The sequence below is a fragment of the Mercurialis annua genome, linkage group LG6 (genome assembly GCF_937616625.2).
Source record: "Mercurialis annua linkage group LG6, ddMerAnnu1.2, whole genome shotgun sequence".
NCBI classification, from domain to species: domain Eukaryota; kingdom Viridiplantae; phylum Streptophyta; class Magnoliopsida; order Malpighiales; family Euphorbiaceae; genus Mercurialis; species Mercurialis annua.
Genome location: NC_065575.1, coordinates 43,706,268 through 43,729,665, shown reverse-complemented (window position 1 = coordinate 43,729,665; position 23,398 = coordinate 43,706,268). Strand labels below are relative to the sequence as shown.

At 30.7% G+C, this 23,398-nt stretch overlaps 4 protein-coding genes and 1 non-coding gene across 9 annotated transcripts; 4 read left to right on the top strand and 1 right to left on the bottom strand.

Annotated features, from left to right (window-relative positions):
• Positions 1 to 3,492: 3,492 nt before the first annotated feature.
• On the top strand, positions 3,493 to 5,360 carry LOC126686458 (xyloglucan O-acetyltransferase 1). The gene is made up of 2 exons (XM_050380512.1): positions 3,493 to 3,870; positions 3,996 to 5,360. Exons 1-2 carry the CDS (start codon positions 3,711 to 3,713, stop codon positions 5,093 to 5,095), a joined length of 1,260 nt encoding a protein of 419 aa, XP_050236469.1. The 5' UTR covers positions 3,493 to 3,710; the 3' UTR covers positions 5,096 to 5,360.
• A 4,711-nt stretch (positions 5,361 to 10,071) lies between these two features.
• LOC126686461 (uncharacterized) lies at positions 10,072 to 14,148 on the top strand. Of its 5 annotated transcripts, none has more exons than XR_008790943.1 (4): positions 10,072 to 10,813; positions 11,072 to 11,377; positions 11,865 to 11,954; positions 13,891 to 14,148. XR_008790943.1 is itself a non-coding variant. In XM_050380515.1 (3 exons), the coding sequence occupies exons 1-2, from the start codon at positions 10,164 to 10,166 to the stop codon at positions 11,340 to 11,342; spliced, it is 921 nt and encodes a 306-aa protein (XP_050236472.1). In that variant the 5' UTR covers positions 10,073 to 10,163; the 3' UTR covers positions 11,343 to 11,377; positions 11,819 to 11,984. The 5 variants fall into 5 exon arrangements, 1 of the variants encoding a protein (XP_050236472.1); XR_008790942.1 differs by having other exon boundaries at positions 11,865 to 11,968; XR_007643967.1 differs by having other exon boundaries at positions 10,073 to 10,813; positions 11,819 to 11,954.
• Positions 12,114 to 15,154, bottom strand: LOC126686459 (probable serine/threonine-protein kinase PBL28). Its single transcript, XM_050380513.2, has 7 exons — positions 14,760 to 15,154; positions 14,500 to 14,693; positions 13,857 to 14,055; positions 13,623 to 13,786; positions 13,405 to 13,509; positions 12,862 to 12,984; positions 12,114 to 12,754 (listed from the first exon to the last, which is right to left on the bottom strand). Exons 1-7 carry the CDS (start codon positions 14,827 to 14,829, stop codon positions 12,509 to 12,511), a joined length of 1,101 nt encoding a protein of 366 aa, XP_050236470.1. The 5' UTR covers positions 14,830 to 15,154; the 3' UTR covers positions 12,114 to 12,508.
• A 3,838-nt stretch (positions 15,155 to 18,992) lies between these two features.
• LOC126654222 (small nucleolar RNA U3) lies at positions 18,993 to 19,205 on the top strand. The gene has a single exon (XR_007632476.1). It is a non-coding gene; the product is annotated as a small nucleolar RNA U3 (small nucleolar RNA).
• Positions 19,206 to 21,155: 1,950 nt separating this feature from the next.
• On the top strand, positions 21,156 to 22,495 carry LOC126686464 (MLP-like protein 423). Its single transcript, XM_050380520.2, has 2 exons — positions 21,156 to 21,385; positions 22,065 to 22,495. The coding sequence occupies exons 1-2, from the start codon at positions 21,193 to 21,195 to the stop codon at positions 22,337 to 22,339; spliced, it is 468 nt and encodes a 155-aa protein (XP_050236477.1). The 5' UTR covers positions 21,156 to 21,192; the 3' UTR covers positions 22,340 to 22,495.
• The last annotated feature ends 903 nt before the right edge of the window (positions 22,496 to 23,398 follow it).

Here is a 23,398-nt window from a genome sequence, read left to right as displayed (position 1 = left end):
TGTAATCTGATTTCTTCCATAAACGCTTTTTTTTTAATTATAAGAAAAAATTATATAGCTAATGTATAATTAATTTGTATTTTTTTTATAATTAGGAAAGGAGAAGCGCTTATGGAAGGAATCTAACCCACGACCTAATAGTTTACTGCTCAACACTTATACCATTTGGTTATATCTCATTGGTTGCATTATTAATTTGTTGAAAACATCAACAATTGTATTGTATAATTTTCCTCATTTTTCATGTGCTAATTAACCTTCAACTTAAGACTTCAGATTTAAATGTTGAAACAAAATAATTTTAAAAAGAAAAAAAAATTATCGTCTTATAAATTTTATTCAATAGCTAACCGAAGCAAGAACTTCAGATGTCGTAGTAACTAGTGGTGTAGCCATTTGAATATTTGATGGTTAAAGGGGGATTTTGCTCCCTTAATTTTTAAAAAATATATATAAATTTTTAAATAATTTTTGTAAAATGTATCATGTCATTTAGAAATATCTTTCATGTTAACCCTTTTAATTTTAATAAATTCTAAATATATTAAAAAAAATGATCCTTTTTAATTTTGATTTCTAGCTACGCCACTGAGAATAACCATACAAAATCAAGACTCCTTCTTTTTTAATATAATTGATTGTGTTTATTCCTTTTTAAAATGTTTTTATTTTTTAATAAATCATAATCTTTTAAATTAATATTTTTATATTATTTTTATTTAAAAAGTTTATTTGTTGCTATTATTTTAGCTATTATTTTAAGAAAATAAATTAATAAGAATATTAAAAAAATGATATAAATTTAAAATATTTAAAATATTTTTTTAAGTATGTGGAAATATAAAGTTCACAGTTATATGGAGTAGCTATTTGTTAAAATAGAAATCCAATGTTCTTCATTGTCATCATCACCGGCCATGTTTGATGAAGAAAAGATGGCAAGTGTTGTGCTGGTTCTATTATTTCATGAATGCAAATTTATTTTATGAGCAAAATGGTTCATTCATTGAAAGACATGTGAAAATCAGTAATGGGGTTATGGATACAAATGATGATAATCTTGAAATGTCTCTATATCCCATTCTTTTATCCATTTATAAAAGCTGATGCTACCAACACTCAATTTATTTATTGGATCTATATCTTTAAAGATTTTAAAATTAAGTTAATGGAGCATACATTTTTCTAAATGATCAACTGATAATTATTATATCAAATTATTACCCATATAATATTTTAAAAAAATCAAATGACTTCTGATGACCTTATATATAACGAAATATATGGGTAGAAAATGAACGATATTATTCGCATATCATCTTACAAATAATAAATGAAATCCATAATATATCTAATACGAGATATATTTTAATAATCCTGAAATCCATAATTCTACAAAACTTGAGTTATTCAATAAATGACTCATTTGGTTTTTGAATTTGTCACTCAAGGTTAAATAACGAACAAAGAATCAATTCACCACCTCAATTTGTTACGAAATATCAAATAAATCATTTTAAAGACTTTTGGTACAATTTAACCCGCAACTTAGCAAAACCGATCAATTTTCACCCTTCTGACACAAAAAAGAAAAATAAATTTCTTAATTAAACAAATTAATCATAATGAATCCTAATTAATACTGATTAAAATTTTAATTTAAACACTAATTTTAAAAAATTAACCTCTTTCTTCTTCTTCTTCCATTCTACCTTCCACCACCTCCGCCCAAAACACCGCCGTCAAATCTGCTCCTCCAAAACGAGGAGCAACAGTTCCTTTAAAAAAGAGGAGCAGAGCTCCTCATTTTTTTTCGAGGAGGAGCTGTTGCTCCTCAGTTTTCCGGCGAGGGGTAGGGTGGCGTAAAAAAAATTATAAGAAGAAAAGGGATTAAAAAGTCTCTCAGCTTTAGTTTAAAAATAAATTGATTTTTAAAGTTTTAAAATACAAGGGGTAAATTAAAGTTTAAAAATTATTAAGCATTAAATCAGAAACTAAAAATAATATTGAGTACTATTTTGAATTTTTTGTCCTTCAAAAGCAGAGGGTGTATTACACTCTTTGAGGGAGGGTGCAATTTGTTCGATTTTACCAAGTTGCGGGTCTATTTGATCCAAAACCATCCAAAATAATTTTTATGATATTTTGTGCCAAATGAGGGGGTGAATTGATCCTTTGTTCGTTAAATAACTCACGGTTAACTATTGAACAGGGACAATATACTACTAAAAAATTGTCCTTTAGCGACAGATCTTTCTGTCACTAAATTAACTATTACTATCGTTTTTAATATTTTCATAAACCATTTTTAAGATTTTTGTAATTTTTTTTGTAGGTCATTCATCCTGCCATTGCTCCCACAAAAGGTCCGTTTAACTATGAAGTTCCCAAACACTTAACTATATCTTAACCAACTCAAATTATCGTTATATATATATATATATATATATATATATATATATATATATATATATATATATATATATATTATATTTAACTTATAACAATAAAGAACAAATAATTACTCTTGTACTTTAAAATAATTATTTTTTTTTAAAATATTTTTGTTAATACTTTTTGCTAATATTTTTAAATAATTATTTTAATAAATATTTTTTTATAATTAGCGCTAATCAGCGACAAACACAACAAGTCGTCGTCATTTTTCGCCCTAATTTTTTGACGCTTCTTTTATTTTCGTCGCTTAGTTGACACATGTTCTGTTATCATAAGAGTGAGATTGCTGACCGAAAGAAAAGCGGGTTGGCCACAAATGTTTATTGTCTGCATTTCGTTTCTCGCCAAAACAGCGACTAATCATCGCTAAAAATATGTTGGTAACTTTTGGCACCTCATTTCCCACCAAATTAGCGACATATAAATCTGTTGCTAATTACAGATTAAGCGACGAATTTGTGATCCATTGTTAATTTGTAGTTTTCTAATAGTAATATTCTCAATTGTTGGGGGCAGTTAAGAAAATTTAAATCACTTTAACTATAAAACTTGTTCACCGTGTTCATATGGGAAAGGTGCAGAAATGATCCTAATGTATAGCCCGCGTGTCATATTGGCATTTCATTTGGAATCTCAAAAATGACTTTAACATTTTGAAAAAGTATCGAAATTGACCTTTCCGAAAATATTTCCGTTTAATGCAGTACACATTTATGTTTAACGTCGTCCATTTTTTTTGATATTTTTTCATAATATTAGGATCATATTGAGATTCGAAAAACATGAGGTGACAACAAAAGACACGGGGTATGTATGAGGGTCATTTTTGCACCTTTTTCCTTGTTCATATTATACTTAATAGACCAAAAATGAAAAACATTATTTTTAATTTTTGAAAGTGAATTATTTGGTACTGAGTTATAAGTTTAAGGACCAAATTTATCTTTTACCCAAAAGTAAATTATCTTTATGCAATACAGAAAACAGACAAATCGCTGTTCGAAATTTAAATAAATTAAACTTCAAAAATAAAAAACAAGTCACGGCTCTGCTAAAGAAATAAAAAAAGGAAAAAATTAGTTGGCCAAGACACAGGGATAATGGGATTCTCAATGAGCCTTTGACTCCATCACTCCACTCAAAAGAAAAATAAAAAGCTCAACTCCTCTTCCACCACTACCACCACCACCACCACCACCACCACCACCACCACCACTCCGTGCAGCCATCTCCGACGACATCAAGCTACAAAAATGCCCACCTTAAGTCCAACAAAAGACCACTCCCTCACCAAGAAATTTCTTCCATGGACTTTTTATACAATTATAGCTTGTGTTTTGCTTCGTCTATATTATCACCCACTCCTCATCTCCTCTTCACCACCTTCCTTATCTCTGTCACCTTCTACTTCAGGTACCCTACACTACTCCTTAATTTTTTTTATCCACGACCTAGCAGATTGCTGTTCAGCGTTTATACCATTTGAGCTCGAGCTGCTATAATTAATGCTTATAGTTACTGTTGTTTTCTCATTGCAGAACTGGAAAAAGCTTCTGAATATCCATGTGACTACAGTAATGGCAACTGGGTGCATGAAGACAGAGGACCTTTGTATAACACCACAGCCTGTGGAACCACCATTAAACAAGCTCAGAACTGTATTGCTCATGGCAGACCTGATACGGGCTATCTTTACTGGAGATGGAGACCAAGAACATGTAATCTCCCAAGGTTCGAACCTAACCAGTTTCTTAATCTGTTTCGTAATAAGCACTTAGCTTTTATTGGTGATTCCATGGCTAGGAACCAATTAGAGTCACTGCTCTGCATGTTGTCAACTGTTTCTGATCTTAATCTTGTTTATACTAATGGTGAAGATAATAAGTTTAGGAGATGGTATTTTGATTCTCATAATGTGACTGTTTCTGTGTATTGGTCACCTTTTCTTGTTCAAGGTGTGGAGAAGTCTAGTTCTGGTCCGAATCATAATAAGTTGTATTTAGACCAAGTTGATGAGAGATGGGGAGGTGATTTAGAAGGGTTTGATTTGATTGTTTTATCGGTTGGTCATTGGTTTTTGCATCCAGCGGTTTATTATGAGGGTGGTTCTGTTTTGGGTTGTCATTACTGTCCTGGTTTGAATCACACTGAGGTTGAGTTTTATGATATATTAAGGAAGGCTTTAAAGACTACACTTAAGACTATAACAGAAAGGAGAGGGGGTAAGGGCATTGATGTAATTGTTACTACTTTTTCGCCTTCACATTTCGAAGGTGATTGGGATAAATTCGGTGCTTGTCCGAAAACTAAGCCGTATAATGAGGAAGAGAGATTGCTCGAAGGAATGGATGCGGAAATGAGGAAAATTGAACTTGAAGAAGTTGAGGTTGCAAAGATGAATGCTTTGCAATTTGATAAGGTGAGATTTGAGGCATTAGATGTGACCAAGTTGTCGTTGCTGCGGCCCGACGGTCACCCCGGACCTTATATGTATCCGTTTCCGTTTGCGAACGGTATCGGTGAGCGTGTGCAGAATGATTGTGTGCATTGGTGTTTGCCGGGGCCTATAGATACTTGGAATGAGATATTAGTAGAGGTGATTAAGAAATGGCAATATGAATCAATAGGAGAGGAATGAGTCACGACAGCAACATATATCTTTGTCTTGAAATGATGCCTTTGGATGGTGTTAATTACGCCACTTGCTATACTTTAAACAAATGGCTCATATTAATCTTGATTCATCGGAAATTCTTTTTTTAACAGAGACAAACGGAAACAAGACGCATAAGGGAGGTTAGGTGGTGCCAAATGCCAGTGATAATGATCTTTTTGGAACATAATTTTTGGTTTTTGTTCAAAGTATAAATCAAGATTGCTGCAAGGGAAATTACCGATTTTTACGTTTTGGCGTTTCATTTTTATTCATAAATAAAAATGTTATCAGAACACCAAAATTTCTGTTTATATCATATTCTTGTAAAAAAAAAACTATTTTACCGTCTTCAGTTTCAAGATTTTTCGTTTTTTAGTAATATAGCATTATGAGGAAATGGTATTGATTGTAAGTAAGCAATCCTTCATTAATTCAATTTTTATCCTTATTGCTAAATTGTCGATTATAAAAAATTATAAATTTTAACGTGTTTTATGAAAAAAATATACATTAACATTTTTCATAAAAAAATAGTCCGGCCTCCGAATTGTAAAAAATAATAATTTGTGTTAAATATTGTCAAGATTTAAAATTTATGCAACATATACTAAAAGTTGAGGTAATTTGCATTTAACCCATTTTTCTTCCTTAGAGGTGTGTTTTGTTGAAGGGATGTAATTAGAGTAGTCTGCCCACAAAAGTCTCGACTCGTTTGCCGAATTTACTTTACCTAAATTTGCCAACCAAAGTGAGACATGCCTTAGAACTAGAATGATGACAAAACACTCTTAATTCTCAAAAGGTAAAAACTGAACCTTGCTGTTTTTTTTTTCCTTCCAAAAGGTCCATTTCTTAGGTTAAAAACAGAAAAAGGCCTAATCCAAAAGAATCCAATGCCTCTTTGGTATGCTTGTAATAGAAGAGATCAAAGGAGCAGTTTTGATACTACCAATTTGGTCACCACTTATGATTGTAAAACATCTATTTACTATGTGATAATTAAGTGACATGTGGCGTTATGGGCGTGATTATCAATCATTATAATACAATTATTCCCTCCGTCCCAAATTGATAGGTAGTTTAGGACAAACATGGTTATTAAGAAAGTTAAATTCTCAATATAAAATGAGTTAATACATAAGAAAATGTCATGTTTGTCCTTATTTAATGTAGTTGTAATTTTTATCTTTTGTGAATTTTGTTGTCTTTCCAATATATTCTCTATAATTAATGAGGGTATATTAGAGAACTACTTAGTAAAGTAAATATCTAATGCCTATAATTTGGGACAAGGAAAATAAAAATAGTGCCTATCAATTTGGGACGGAGGAAGTAGTTTTTATTATCACCAATTTATATGATATTTAACAATGATCACATTTAAAAAGGTCACGCAGAAGCATCACATAATAAATAAAGATTCACAGTCCTACATAATAAAAAAAAAGTCATTTATCTAAAGTTTGACTTGAAAATCAAATAAGCTCTCAATATCTAAAAATGTTCAAATATGCACCTAACATCTTAAAAAGTGAACAATCAGGCCCTCAACGTCTCATTTATGAGTCAAAATTAAGGATTGATTGTTCACTTTTTAAGATATTAGGAGCATATTTGAATTTTTCCGGACTTTAGAAACTTATTTGATCTTGTAAAAAAACATTAGGGGTATAAATGACCGTTTTTTCTAAATTAAATTCATGTTAAACATTACAAAAGCTATGATAGCAATTGCTTTCCTCATTATGCAATTGGCATGGGCATCAATTCTCCAACATAGGGCTTTTTTTAATCATATTATCATCAACAAACTCATTTCAATGGCACACCATGCTACTAAAAAGAGAAATCAGAGCATCAATTATTGAAACTTGACATGATTGCTCTACTGATTAAAATAATAAGTTAGTGGTTGCCAGTCAGAAGTTGGAGTAGTTATAATTAATTGATAAACAAGTCATCTAGACTCGTTGTCTCTATTAGCCTAATAACAAGTGGAGCTTATTCATTTTGTATTAAACTAAATTAAAATCCTAATCCATCATTATAATATTGTGTCGACATAAACAACTTGCAATTCATAGTTCAGTCATCAGACACTGGTCCTGGATTTGAACTGATTCTTTGTGCTCATCTAACATGTGCATCTTTTAAATAAGGGAGAAAGTGCAAAAATAACCCTAATGTATAATACACGTCTCTTGTAAGCACCTTATAGATTTTTAATTTTAAAATTACCCTAACGTCTTTAAAATGCATAAAATAACACAAAAATTAGATGGTTTTAAATAGAAATATAAATGGAGTTCAGCTTTTTTGTGTGTTTTTTCATGCATTTTTAAGACGTTAGTGTCGTTTTTGAAATTCGAAATATATGAGGTACTTGCAAAACACACGGGTTATACATTAAGGTCATTTTCCACCTTTTCCCTTGAAATTGATGTGTTTAAACGAATATTATGTGAAAAAAAATTAAAATCCAGCTGTCTCTCTCTTTTTTGATAAACTTTTCAAATTTTAATAAGTTTTTTTATATTCTTATTTATTTGAGAAGTGGTTTTTGGTCTTTTTTTTTATCAACGATCACTTCCCCATCTCTTAAGTTTTGTTTATAATTTTTGGATTTTTGTTTTGAATATAATTTTCTCAAACCAATTTTGATCTAGATTTAAAAATCATTTTCTTTTAATTGGTTTAGATCAAATTTAATCTAATTTAAAAATATATTAATTTTATTTTTAGAGATGAAAATATTAATTTTTGAGGGGCAAGTGATTGAATTTTGCAACAATTAAAGTCGCCATCTTAATAGATGATAACAAGACAGATGAAACAATCTCAAAAAGGAATCAAAAAGCCTATCCCCACTCTCAAAGAACCAAGAGAACCAAGACAGCCACAGAACAATCAAGTCAGTAACATCACAAGATAACTAAGACAATCATACCACGAGACATCCGAGATAAACACATCACCAGAACACCGAGCTAAGCAACCGAGCAGGATCGACCGAGCATATACCATTTATCTCACGAAGGACCTACTCGGACAATCGAGCAGGATCGACCGATCAGATACTATTTATCCCTCCAAGGACCTACTCAGGCAACCAAGCAGGATCAGTTGATCACATAGCGCATCCCAAAGAAGACATGCTCGATCAACCGAGCAAGACCTTCCCTGGCAGAAGGTCCTCTGACAACACCAACATTCCCTTCACAGACAAAAAGAATAAAATCATAATTGTCGGTCCAAACAAAGCCATACGACCATCAGAAATACCAAGACAAAGACATAGTATAAAAGACTCAAGAGCGGGTATCGTGCTTTCCAAGGGGAGATTAGTTGTGAATGGAGTTCTTTGTGGTCTGTTTTATTGCGAGTTAATGTTCCGTCAAAAGTTCAAAACTTCATGTGGAGAGTGGGTAATGGGTATCTCCTTACTGCGAGTGAGTTGCTGAAAAAAACATGTTGATGTGAATCACCTTTGCCAAGTGTGTAATGAAGCAACTGAGACAGTGGAACATGTTATGTTTGAATGTAACTTAGCCAAGAAGTGTTGGGCCGTGTTGCATGTTATTGTTCCTGCCCATGCAAGAATAAATGTAAAATTTTGGATGTTGTTAATTCTTAAACAGATGATAGTGGATGAAGTGTGTTTGATTTTTATACTGTCTGGCGAACATGGAGTCATCAGAATGAAGTCGTATGGAACAGCAAGTGGGGCACCATTGAGCAGATCATTAACGAGGCAGGTCACAACCTTGAAGCCTGTAAATTTTCTCAATCTTCTAGGGGGAAGATAGCTGCTACATGTCTGGCCAGAGATGAAGGGAGAATTTTATGGAAGCCTCCGCCGGCGGGTTGGCTGAAAGCAAATATTAACGCAGATGTTTTTCCGGAGAAGCACGGTATTGGCATTGCTTGTGTAGTCCGAAATGAACAAGGACACATCGTTCAAGTCAGGGCAGAAGCTTTTCAGGGGTTTCATTCTCCTAAGAACGCTGAAATTATTGCCAGCAGAGAGGCTCTGAGCTGGTTGAAAGGAGTTCCGGATGTTATTTTTGAAGGCGATGTGTTTGAGGTGATTTCTGATATTAGACTTCCGCTTAGAGTTGGCATCGATCCCTTAACTGATGACTGCGTTTGTTTTGCTAGTCAGTTACATAATTTTAATATTATATTTGTATGGCGGTCTACGAACTCTGCTGTTCATTTTTTGCTCAAACAACTCGTTCTATGTCAGGTCCTCAGGAGTGGTTCGATAACTTTTTTGGTTTTCTTACGAATGTAACTGATATTGATTGGTATTAATATATTCTCTTTACCCTAAAAAAAAAGTAAAAACAGAAAGATACTATATGTCAATTTTGGATTGATTTGCTAGGTATGTATTAGATTTAATAACCAGAAGACAAGTCTGCCAACAAATGTAGTATGTGACCACGGCAGCAGCAGTATGATAATGTTATTTATTTTTTTTAAAAAAAATTGACGTTCAATTTCGCATTTTAATTTCGCATTTTAATTTTTAATTATTATTTATTATTTTTAATTTTAGTATTTATTAATTCATTTTATATTTATTTTTCTACTGAATATTATAAAAAATATTAAGAAATAAATTTTTTTATCATTATATATAAATAAATAGGGATAATTATTTTAAAATCACATTTTTAACGTGTTTTGCAATTTTAACATGAATTTTCAATATTGACAATTTAATAGACCCAAAACACCAAGTAATTTTTCATTATAATATACTGATGATAAAATACATTATTTTTTGACGGAAAGTTGATGGTTACTCCAAATTTCAAAAATTTCAATATTATTGTCTGCATTATTAAAATTGAAATTTCGCATTAAAATTATAATACACGCTAAAATCTGTAATTTTTAAACAAATAAACCAAATAATTCATTTAGATAAATTTTTTTTATCACACATATGTTTCTCCCGAACCGTTTATCACTTGGACACTTCACAAAACCAGTTAAACAAAAGAACAGACACACCAATGAACAAAAACTCAGTCCTCCATTAATGGCCGCTACAGCTGCAACACTTTCATTCTCTTTAAACCTATATTCAGATCCCCAAACCCACCAAAAATTCTCACCTGCAATTTCCAATTACCCGTTTTTAACTTCTAAAAAACCCCACCGTCCCCACCTCAAATCCTTCTCCTCCCACTCCTCTCCGCCGGCAACAGAACAAACCACCGGACCCTCTTCAAACTACTCAAATCTCGAAGATTCGTTCAAGCCCGGGAGGTTCTTAACCAATGAAGAGCTCGAACAGGTTAGAAAACTCGAGAACTTTACATATTTCCAAGAATTAAAAACTGGGTCCTTACTCATTAGAGTGATGAGGCCAGATGAAATGGACGTCACCGTTAAGTTATTAGCTGAGTCTTTTGCTGAGTCGATGCTGTTGCCTTATGGGTACGTGTCTTTGTTGAGATTCTTGGTGAAGCAGTATTTGATTGAGAGGGGTAGTGTGATGCCGCATGCTGTTACTCTGATAGGGTTTTACAGAGATGGTGATGGTGAAGATGGGGAGGAGATGGTGTTGGCTGGGACTGTGGAGGTTTGTTTTGATAAAAGAGGAGCAAATGCTTCGCCTCCTACGCCTACTCCGCCCAAGAATTCGCCTTATATTTGTAATATGACTGTTAAAGAATCACTTCGCAGGTGTGTTATTATCTCCTTAATGTGATATTTATTGATTGGTTATGACGTTTATTATTGGCATGTGTCGCACAATAAGTTGATGGTCCATCGCTTATCACCAGCATTCAACTTGATTAGTTGGCTATATTTTTGTTGTGTTGCTTCCTATAAGACTACTCTAAGATGCAATGCAATACCAGCTTAAAAAAACATGGGATGTCTTCGTACAATGTATTGAATGAGAATAGATTTCTGATTATATAGTTGTGGAACTTTCAGGAGAGGCCTTGGTTGGAATCTTCTGAAGGCCAGTGAGGAACTGATTTCTCAGATGAGCTGCGAAAGAGAGGTGTACTTGCATTGCAGAATGATTGATTCGGCTCCCTTCAATATGTACATAAAAGCGGGATACAATGTTGTCAATACGGATAGTATATTTGTCTTGTTGATGTTGCAGAGGCGCAAGCATTTGATGTGCAAGAAACTTCCAGTCTTAGATAATTCTTCAGAAGTTGCTTTGTCAGACTCTGATATGGAAGTTTCTTCATAATTGGATTTGCGGATGCAATAATATGCGTCTCTAAGGTACACATATGTAGTTCCAGTTTTCTCTCTTTCACTTGCTCTCACGCTCTCTTATATATACACACATCTAGCTTGAGGGGGAGAGTTGATTCCGAAATTAGTGGAGCTGTATATGGCTGATTGTGCACCTTCATTTACTTGTTGTATAAACAGTTCACGAGGCTAAATTAGTGACACTATGTTATTATATAACTATGGTGGGCAAAATCGCAAGTATACGCATTGTTATCAAGTAATGTAGTATTGAGTAGAGCATCGTCCCACTGACGTAATTATTATTTAGTTAATTGGAAAGTGAATTTAATTGAAACAATAAAACAATACTTAAAGAAAAACATTTTTGTACACTGCCTTCATATGGAATTTCTATCAACTTGGTGACTATCATAATCAACATTTGCCTGTTAGATTTTCTAATAATAGAATTGGATTCTGGTCCAGGTTCTTTGTACATTATCTGACCAGATTGTGGTGATCATCAACTCAGGAGGATTATGGCGGGGAGGTAGTTCTGATTCTGTGGCAACTCCTTGCTTGTAATTTGTTGTAATTGTGGTAGAAACCTCTTGTGTTAAAGGTAATTTGAAACAGGTACATTCATTTCTTACTTACCTTTTACTCAAATTAATACGCTACATGTATATCTGTATTATCATTTGAGCATGAACTTGGATGAAAATAACAGAGATAAGAATGAAGAGGAAATATCACATACTGAGTTTGTGATAAAAACTGATAGAGAGAAGATGAATAGTTTTATAGATTTTATTGAAACCAATATATGCTCTTTCTTTGAGCAGGATATAATATACATTAATCTCTAATAAGCGCAGCAAAAAGAAAATCCTACTTAAAAATATTGATTCTAGATTTAAGCCAAACGAACAAGTGAAAGTTTCTTTCTGACTGCGGTCCTCATACTTTTTTCTTTTAAGGTTCATGTGAATCCCTCCTCCTAGATCTTCTTCAACTATGTAACTGATAAAGTACTAGGTTTTATTCTATACATGTCCTTTCCGTTGTATCATTAAACTCATAGGCCCCTTAGCTTCCAAGTTTTAGCACCCAATTGAAGGAATATAGAAAATTTGTGCTATTGATATATTACAGTTTGTGTCTGCTGATAACACATTAGGCCCTATTAGAGCTTTTGAAGGAATGCAATGCCATGCCCAAGGCTTTCGAGTTTGTATATATTGTCATTTGTAGTTCTTTTACACATTCAGTAATTGAAGGTCTTTCACTGCTCTCAATACGAACACAGCGGGAAGCCAGGTGTGCAAACATGGCTATAGATTCCATTGTGTATGAACTCCGACTTAATTCTGGGTCGATCACCTTACGCAATTTCTTCCTATCATTCAATATATGCCTAACCTGAAATGACAAGGATCATTCAATTACTACTTGTATAAGTTTATGCTTAGTTCCTGATGTCGTTAAGGACAAATCTGTATATAAGAAGAAGAAATATGGCCTCCCACCTGTAGTACAAGGTTCTGATCGCTTGATCCCTGACTCAAGTCTATAGCCCTACGTCCTGTCAAAAGCTCAAGAAGAACCACTCCAAAAGCATAAACATCACTTTGTAAAGTCAGTTTCCCCGTCTGTCACAAAGTTAAATCAACTATATGAGTAGAGAAACAAATGGAGGACACGAACATTTACTTTTTTGGGTGGTAGTACATTTTTATTTGATTCTAGGGCGTATAGTAGCCTCTGACCCCAAGTAGTTTGGCTGTATAATACATGATTGAGCTGTGTGTAAGTTAAGGTGACAGCAACTTTCGGTTTTGTTTATTTAAGTAGCTGTCAGATATATTCCTTATTCTGATTAAACATCACACGTTCAGTTTATTAGTTATGTCTATATATTATTGAATCATGCTAAGAATTGTTTAGTCTGTTTAGGCTAAATGTTACTGATTTGTTCGCAGAAACAAATAGAAGTAATAGAATTGAGGTGAAATGGTAGTTGAAATTTCACCTAGACATTCGAAATTGATAGTGACAAAAAAGATGCATACCGACGTATACTCTGGATCAAAATAGCCAAATGTACCGAGAACCCTAGCTGTCACAAATATTTCCTGACCTTCTGGCATCATCTTCGCTAGTCCAAAATCAGATATCTATGAGGAATCAAAATGTGAAGTTAATTTGGTTTGGTCAATAGTTTTAGTTTTGAAGAAAGTCTATAGTTTGAGGGACCAAAATATTGATTATTTCACATAAAGTTGTTTACCTTTGCTTCAAAATTGTCATTTAGGAGAACATTAGTTGATTTAAAATCTCTGTGAACAATAGGTATCCCAACTGCAGAACTTGAGTGGAGATAAGCTAGTCCTCTTGCTGCCCCGAGTGCCACTTTGACCCTCATTGGCCAATCCATTTTCGCTTCTCCAATTCCTACAAAGTACTAGGATGTAACATTGTGTAATAAGCTTGATATGAGATTAGAATTTTTAGTGATGCCTACCATTTAAGTGATCCTGCAGATTCCCCTTTTGCAGATATTCATACACTAGAAACCTGTGCTTCCCGTCAGCGCAATATCCTCTCAATGAAACCAGATTTGGGTGGTCGAGCCGGCTCAAGATATCAACTTCTACACGAAACTCTCTTTCTCCATCAGCTTCTTTAAATGACGGCAACTCCATTTTCTTGATTGCTACAACCTTCATGTTACAGAGAAAACAAATAGTTTGTGTTTATATAACTGGTCTGTGATCTTGACAATTTTTATTTCAATAATCATAAACTTTACTGAAGTTTGTCTACTGAGAACAAAATTGCATTATACATTTTCTTTTGGCAACCTGCATATATTCTTGGATGGTCTTAATATTTATTAAGGTTTGTAAGAGCTGTTCATGAAGGACCATGCTTTCATGCCATTAGAATCTATGTAGCACAAATGTAAATATGGGGAAATATGGCACTTGGACACGGTGAAACAATGCTATTTTAAGGTTTTCTATGTTAAAAATGAAGTTTCGTGTCCGAAACGCCAAGTTCCCGGCACGTTTACGAGACGAGTACGTTAATTGAATGAAGTGTTTATGCTACTTAGATTAGAATTATCATTGTTAAATAGAATGGCTTTGTTAGAACATATGTACCTCTCCTGAGCGCAGAGTGCCCTTGTAAACTCGGCCAAATCCGCCTTTTCCGAGAAAATTTTCCTCACTGAAAGAGGAGGTTGCCTCTTCCATTTCATTGAGTGTGAAAACTGAAGATCCATGACGTCGTTTTGTAGGCGGCGGCGCTGGTGTCTGATCCTCAAGTTTCCATAACTCAGCAGGTTTATAAACCCCTGAAAGAAAAGGGGTTAAAAAAAGAAAACGATGCGATAATGAAGACGAAAAAGAGGAGAACATACAAGGATCCGTGTGATCTTGCGACTTGCTTCTGCGGCGCTTGTTCCATGCAGAGACAAACCCGAAAGGCATAACGGCCGGTTCTCGGTGGATTCAATCTCTGTATAATCTGTTAGATAGACAATGTTTCAGGACAGTGGTGAAAGCATATTAGGCTTGTCACTACAGTGCGTTGAGTAAAGGGAAATATGATGAGGAAACAAAAGATTATAAAAGGAGTTGATGTTAGAATTATAGCATGAGTAGGCATTAAGGTAGATTAGGAAGATACTCAACTACATGGATTTTGGAATTTGTACTTGAAGAAAAAGGAAAAGCAAACTAAGGCAAAAAAAAGTTGGTATTGCTTACTTAACTTCTGGTGGTGATTTTGAAAAGGAAATACAATCTGCAGTCTCCAATTTTCATTTGATTTTATTTCATTATCAAAGAGAAATATTGCTGTTGAGATGCTGCTTTCATTCATTGTCATTTCTTTGCTAATTTTTAGTTTATTTATCAAAATTATCGAATCTTTTCCGTCTTTTCTATGATAATATTATTTATTTTACAATCTGAAAATGACAAATGAAACAATAAGTTGATTACACTGATAATGATAATCCATGTCTTGTATTTTATATAGTCACTATTATTCACTTTTCACCAACATAATAGGCTTTCACCAACATTATAAGCTTGAAGTTATGTTGTAATCAGAATGAACTCAATATATGAGAGAATATATTTATGAGCTCCGAAATGGAACCACAACCGTGGACTAAACACCACATTCAACTCAAAATTCAAAAATTATTTTCACTTATATATTTCTCATTCTACTTATATTTTTTTAATGTAGAATTTATCACACTTACTCCAAGATTGTCATTTGCTCAAAAAGTGAATCATACATTTAGATAATTTCACTATAAACTACCAATAATTGTCATGAAAGGTCATTTAGTGATATTCTAAACCATATTTAGTTTTAATTTCTTATTGTCTTTCAAAGAAAGAAGAGCTCTATGTTGTAGAAGAAGATTTGGGTAATTTTCATGGAATAGTTTAGGTTGTAGGGGAGTTGTTCTTGACTTGTTGTATTCCAAAGATAACAAAACCTTTTCAAGAGAGAAGTTCACCTCAATTATAAAAGGGTTATTTAATAAATCATTTTATTAATTTATTTAATTAATTTAGTATATACTTTATGTAAGTTATCTTGATACTATAAATAAAATTTAATTTAATGTATTTAGTTAAGTTAAAAAATCAGTTAAAATGATAAGTTAAACTTATAAATCTAAAATTTCTTGGATCAACATTTAGTGCTGAAATATTTCTGGCTCACAACAATTTGGATTTGTCTATTCCATTAGGATATCAGTTTTATGTATGGGCTTTACCAAATCCCAAATACATTACATAATAATATGCTTTTATAATCTCTGGGATTGCAATTGAAGTCTTATTTCAGTCATATTTTCTGGTTATGATTAAAAGGCCTCTCCTTTCCCTTAGGTTGAGTAAAGCAATTGGAAGAACACCAAATCAGATGTAATTGATGTCTGAATTTGGCAATGTACATTAGGCTGTAGCCAATTTGGTGTTTTAGATTGAAGATGACCTTATGTAAAATTGGCTAAATTCTTTGTAAAGTCTTTATATTATTTTCTTTTATTTGTTTGATCGGTAATAAATATTTGACATTTTATGTAGTTTTTAAAATATTTACTTTGTATACTCATACTTCTTTAATGCACGAAAATATAAAAGACGTTATCATTTTCATGCCGATCGAAACGTCAAAGTTTCAGATTTCTGATTCATTGAATGGATTCCCTAGATAAAGAAAAATGAAGACTGAAATGATTTTGCAACGAACAACTAACAACGAAAAATTATTAGGTATATTTAACTCAAAAAAACAATTATTAGGTATATATATATACACACACTACAAGTAATCCTGACAATTTAAGATATAATTAAATAATATGACATGATATAAAATAAATGAATTTAAATTCAATTCTTTAATGTAATAAATTTACATCATTAACGGATCAATTAATATATGACACGATTAGTCTTGTATCTAAACATGTTAAACTTGTTAACCCATTTATTGAATATATTAATTAAATATTATTTAATATTATTTTTTTAAGATTTTATGAAATTTTTAATAATATTTTTATTTTCATGTTTTGTAATATTATTACAATAATGAGTGTTAATAGTTTCACCTGTGCTACGTTAGCTTTTTTTTTTATATACATTATGTAAATAATAAAATAATTTTAAATGTGTTATTTTAAACACGTTGATCCACCAACACGTATAGTTAAACGTTTTTAAATGTGTAATTCATGTTATTAATGTTGTGTGCTTCAATTATATATGTGAAATAAAATTATGAACTGTGTCGTGTTAATGATTAAATTAACGATATTTTGTTTATACAAGAATTATTAGGGGTGGGCATGAACTGGTTAACCAGTCAATAATCGTTATTTGTAAACCGTTTTATGAAATTATGAGTTTTAAAATTAAAAATTAAAATCTAAAACTTAAATTGGTTAACCATTTATAATGATTTGAATTTTTGGTTTTATGTTTCTTAACCATATAACCATAAAAAGGTAAAATTAAAAAAAAAACAAATTTTAGGTGTATTCTAATACGAAACTATAATTTTATTCTATTTTTTGAAAAATAAGAAAATAAAATAGAAAATGTATTTTATTTTAAATATTTTAGTATATATACAATTTATAAAAGAAATATAAATTCTAAACCGGTTAATCGGTTAACCGCAATGTTTAAAACTTCAAATTCTAAACCTAAATTATTAACTATAAAATTTTAAAATATCAAATCTAAATCTAAATTCTTGGATAGATTAACTATATTGTTTAGCTTGATTTTCGGTTTAGTTAATAGGTTTGGTCGGTTTTTCTACCCAACACTACGAATTGTCATGTCTAACTACAAGTCACATATACTTTTAATATGCTAAAATATATTAGAAACAAAAAAAATTCTAAAATGTATTTTTTTTAAAATAGCATTACATGAATATATAAGCTGTTTAAAATTTTATAATTTCTTAAGAGTTTATTTTAAATTTTATAAATATCAATCTATATAATTTCCAAACAATAAATTTTGTAATTTTAATGCACGTGGTATCCACATAGAAAATCTGTTAGAAATTTAAATTCCTACTTAAAATCTTAATATTTTTTTAATAGCATTTAAAATTTGAAAATTAATAAATTTTAAATATTTATAACTACTCTATACATAATTATAAATTGAGGAAATTACACCATTTACCAAAAAAAATGAAAATAATTACAAAACTACATGTTGACTTTTTTCATTTATAATTTTTTTAATAATATTTACAAAAGTATAAAAAAATAAAAAATAATATCAAACATACGGTGTATACTGTGGATATAATGTTAGTATACTAATAAACTAATATATCAACATTATATCAATATTATACCAACATTATACATACTGAGATTTTATTAATATTAAATAAAAAATTACTAAAATTACATCAAATCGTTTACTAAAAATTAAATTAATAATATACCAAAATTATACTAACAGTATATCAAGAGTGTACACATCAAAATATACTGAAATTTTATTATTAAATCAACATTACACCACATCGCATACTAAATATTAACCTAGCAATATACTAAAATTATGCCAACAATATACAAATTCTCTAGTTCATTACCAATATAGTGAAAAATACATATAAAAAAAATATACATGTTATCAACTAGAAAATATATATAAAAATTTATAATCGATATACTGAAAATATACTGAAATTATACCAATAATAAACCAAATATTATTTTTAAATTATCTGATTTATAGTTTTAATATTCCAAAATTATACCATAATTATACTGACATTATACAAATCGTACTGTTGTAATTAATTTTCATTTTTTGGTACTTTTGTAATTAATTTTAAATCAGTCGTATTTTTGTAAATAAAAAAAATTGACAAGTATTTTTGTAAATATTTTTAAAATTTTAGGTACTTTTATCATCGTCCCTTATAAATTTAATACATGAGTTTAAGACACTGAAAATAAATGAAAAAAGTAGTTAGTAATGACTCGTCAAAATAGCCCAACTAGTGTAACAAAGTCCCACATTGCTTAATAAGAGATGCTTGAAAGCCTTTATAATAGCAATGTTAAGAATAGCAGGACACGACCTTACTTGAACAGGATCTGTTCTATAGGCTCGTACTTCTGTATCCTTTATCACTAAGGAGACAGGAACCTAAATCTGGTGGATGAATCATGACCGTGTGATCAGAGCGTGATTAACGGCTCAATCATTCTCGGATGACCACGGTTGTAGAGGATCGTTTCCAGCTGGCTTAGTCTGGCTGGAGTGGTCTCACGGTTGTCTGACAGATTTCTATTTTTTTTTGTTTGAATATAATTTTATTAATTATGTGTTGTGAAATGTTGTCCCACACACATCAATTGTATACTGGATCATGCATTCGTGTATGTTTGCTCCAGTCCGTCAATTTAATTATATAATCTTTACATTTTCAACCAAAGTTGAATTACTGCCTTATTATATTTCTACAAAATCTATAATTATTAATTATGTTGATCAAAGGCGCAATAATGAATTGTGACATAATATTACTGCATCACCATATGTTGATGTCAATATAAATTGACCTACATAAAATTTACGGTAAATATTTATAAATTTAATTTTTTAAATAATACAATTAATAGAGAATTTAGTAATACATTTTTATCCACTTTAATTATTGTATTTTATCAATAATTATTAAATTACGGTAAAATATATCGCATTTGATCTATTTAATCACATTATAATTTTTTTGAATATGTCAAAAATATGAATATAAAGAATAAGCAGCAGTGAAGCCATGTAATGAAAAGATAATCAATTAATTACCTTCTTTATTTTTTTAAAATTAATTAATTTAAATTACCCTCATTGAAGTCGTTTTAATATACATTGAGCGTGATTTTGCTACTGAGCTAAATAACATTGAGTAAAACCATTTGATTAAGTTAATTACTTGTTTAGTAAAAAGACAACAAAATACCACTATCTCTCTTTTATATTTCTTCCTGACTTCCACTTCATTAAACTATTAGGTGAGCTTTTAATTACTAATATTCTGATATTCATGTGAGCTTTTTACTAATAATGTATGCTTTACTAATTAAGTGTCAATTAAGCAACTAACTCACTACTATTTCAATATAATGAAATAAAGTTACCATACAATTCTTTATTTCTCTAATTAAACATAGCTTTAGCAATGCCTGTGTTGGTGGAAATTTTGTGTAGATTTATAAACTTCCACTTAACTCTAAAATAAAAAGTTCATCAATAATAACTCATTTCATAATAGCAATGTTCAATTAATGTGCTTTAATTTAATTGAGATCTCTTGATTTTTAATTAAACTTAAAAGATTTTGCTTTTGATTAATTCTCTCTTAATTGAACATTTATTAAATTTTTTGATGCTTAAATATAATGAACCGAGAAGGAGAATATATGCATTTCAAACATATCAGCCCATGAAATATGACAGATATTAAAAAAAAGGCGAAATGATTTTTTGTCCGTAACTTTTTTCATTTTGTCATATATATATTCCATGGATTGAGATTCTCTCAAGTTCATTTGAACTTGAGGGGGTCATGTTCACGATCTACATCGTTCATTATAAAATGAACGGTGTAGATTAATTTGATTAAAATTGTGCTTTTTTGATCTACACCGTTCATTTTATAATGAACGGTGTAGATCGCGAACATAACTCCCTCAAGTTCATTTTAAATTTGAGGGAATCCCAATCCATGTTTCATAAAATGATTTGGATATTTTGCCCCGTTAATTTTGCTGATTATGACACATGCAGTCTTCAACCTATTTTTGAAATTATTTTTTATAATTTGATTTCATGAATGATTATTTTACACAGTTGGTCTATGATTTGAATTTAGAAAGGATAATTTAGATTTAAAATGAGAATTATGTGTTTAAAAATTGGTTTATATTGAAGATTTGTTATGTTTGTCTTATTTTTTAAACGTTCAAAATAAATTTTAGATATGTGTGACTAAATAGATCCCGATTATGTGTTAATTGGCTAGGTGTCAGAACATTAATTCAAAGCGAATATATAATCCTTAAAATATGCTCAAACTGACCTACTTAATTACAGTTATAGTAATGGTAGATTGGTAGTTGAATTTTTTAGGTAATGATTATGAAATTTGAGCATTTCATGCAGCTAAGAAATCCACCTCCCTCTGCTATATAATGCACGTATCTACTGCATGAAAAATCACCTCAGATCACTCATAATTATCTTCTTTCTTTAAGACAATCATAATTAATTATGGCTTGCAGCAACGTAAGCGGATTTAGCTCCAACGGCGGAGTACAAGTTAAGATTAAGTCCACCCCTGAAAAGTTCTGGCAGGCCATTGTTAACTCCACAAGAATGTTCCCCACCGCCATGCCTGCCCTCTACACCACCATTATGCCGAGCAATTCCGATGGCTCCGTTCGTGTCATCACGTACGGTGAAGGTATATATACATCTATATTATTTTTTAAAATCGGTTATAAATATAAAATTCTAAAATTCAAGAAATGGGTATATAATGAAAAAGATTATTTATAAAAAAAAAGGCCCCGTCTCTCATTTTTGTAACGATTTAAACACTTTTTTTAAGAGCATTGCACCAAAAGATCTAACCTTCAATATTTAGTATGTTTGACCAAAAATAATTATTTAATGTCATTTCAATCATTAAAAACCGCCAAAAACATCGTTCGGTAAAAAAAAAAACTTTTATGACACGTTTTGAAAAGCTCGCTTAACTCGCTATAAAAATGTAAGGTTATGTTTTTTCTTTTTGCAATTATCCTAGATAAAAATAAAAGACAAAATGGTTTTATATATACGTAATTTTGACGTATTTTTTAAAAATAGACATGTCTGGTTCATAGAGCAAATTGAAACAATTATATCTAAAGATTTAATTCAATTAAAATAATGGATTTTTTTTAATATCCGGACTATTCAAATAAATTAATTTAAATAATCCACGTCATACTAGATTTGTGCTGGATATAATATTTTCATTTCATTTCGTAACGTAACATATATAGTTAAAGTCATGAATTAATAATATTATTTGGTAAAATAAAACACCAATACATATATATAGCGAGCAACTTTAACTGTTTTTTTTTCTTCTGTAGATTCTCCGAGAATTAAGCAGTCAGAACAACAGATCACCGAAAAATATTGGCCGACATTTCGTTACACCATTCTCGGCGGGGATATCCTAAAATACTATGCAAATTTCTGTGGGGAAATAACAGTGATCACTACCACAGATGATGGAACATGGGTGAAATGGACATGGGAGGGTGTGTATCCAAAACCTAGCAATCCTGTTGACATTGATGTGGACTTGGAGGAACTTGCAGTCAAGACCTTGGGAAAACTTGATGAGTATCTTCTTAGGGCATAATTATAGTTCCTAATTATTTGGGGATTATAATATTATTAATTGACCTATGCATGCATCAAATTATAAAATAAAATGCATAAATTTCATGTTTTAATGTAATATACATAAAGATCTTTGGAATATCAGAGATCTTATGGTTGCAAATGTTGTTTTATATATGTACGTAATAAATGGAAGTCTTGCTTTATCAAATTATTTTTATAAGCATGATTGTTATTGCATGTTGTTTAGTATAATTGAAAAAAGTATTATTATTCTCAGTGATTTTTGAGTTGACTTCAAAATTGATTGTTCAATTTGCTTTATCATTTTTTTCAAATGTTACCTGATATATGCTGACGATGTTTGAAACGTAGGCCAATTGAACATTGAATGTCTACGTATTTAAAATTTAGATCTAACCACTCAAAATCTCACTACCTTTAATCCTTTTTGCAATTACACTCTCTAGTAGAATTTTTTCATTCTACCCTAATTTGAGATTTTATACTTCAATTATATCAAAAAAAATTGATTTTTTATCATTTTAAAAAAAATTTAAAATAATCTTTCATTTTTAACTAATATTCTAATTAAATGCTAATGTTATTAATAATATAAAAAAAACCTTCTTGTTTATTTTATTTTATTTATATTAATTATTAGGCTTAATGGCAAAAAAATCCCAAACCTTTACGACTTGTTGCAATTATATCCAAAGCTTTTAATTTTTGCAATAATATCCAAATTGCATTATTTTGTTGCAATAATATCCAAATTGCACTTTTTATGTAATTTTTTTTTGAGTTTTTTGCCATTTTTTACTATATTATTATACATCAAAATATAATAATAGCCTAATATCTTAATTGAAAACAACAAGTTTAGCCATCAATTTAACTATTATTGCTACAAAAATGCAATTTGGATATTATTGTAACAAAATAATGCAATTTGGGTATTATTACAAAAATTAAAAAATTTGGATACATTTACAACAAGTTGTAAAGATTTGGATTTTTTTTTACCATTAGGTCTAATTATTAATAACTTATTAAAATCAAAAACCATAAAAAATTT

Coding starts and splice junctions, on each gene's coding strand:
- LOC126686464 (XM_050380520.2), top strand. CDS start 21,193: ATGGCTTGCAGCAACGTAAGCGGATTTAGCTCCAACGGCGGAGTACAA. Junction 21,386..22,064: donor TGTCATCACGTACGGTGAAG/GTATATATACAT, acceptor TTTCTTCTGTAG/ATTCTCCGAGAATTAAGCAG.
- LOC126686461 (XM_050380515.1), top strand. CDS start 10,164: ATGGCCGCTACAGCTGCAACACTTTCATTCTCTTTAAACCTATATTCA. Junction 10,814..11,071: donor GTTAAAGAATCACTTCGCAG/GTGTGTTATTAT, acceptor TGGAACTTTCAG/GAGAGGCCTTGGTTGGAATC.
- LOC126686459 (XM_050380513.2), bottom strand. CDS start 14,829: ATGCCTTTCGGGTTTGTCTCTGCATGGAACAAGCGCCGCAGAAGCAAG. Junction 14,056..14,499: donor GCACTCTGCGCTCAGGAGAG/GTACATATGTTC, acceptor TGTAACATGAAG/GTTGTAGCAATCAAGAAAAT. Junction 12,755..12,861: donor ATCAGAACCTTGTACTACAG/GTGGGAGGCCAT, acceptor TTGTCATTTCAG/GTTAGGCATATATTGAATGA.
- LOC126686458 (XM_050380512.1), top strand. CDS start 3,711: ATGCCCACCTTAAGTCCAACAAAAGACCACTCCCTCACCAAGAAATTT. Junction 3,871..3,995: donor TCTGTCACCTTCTACTTCAG/GTACCCTACACT, acceptor TTCTCATTGCAG/AACTGGAAAAAGCTTCTGAA.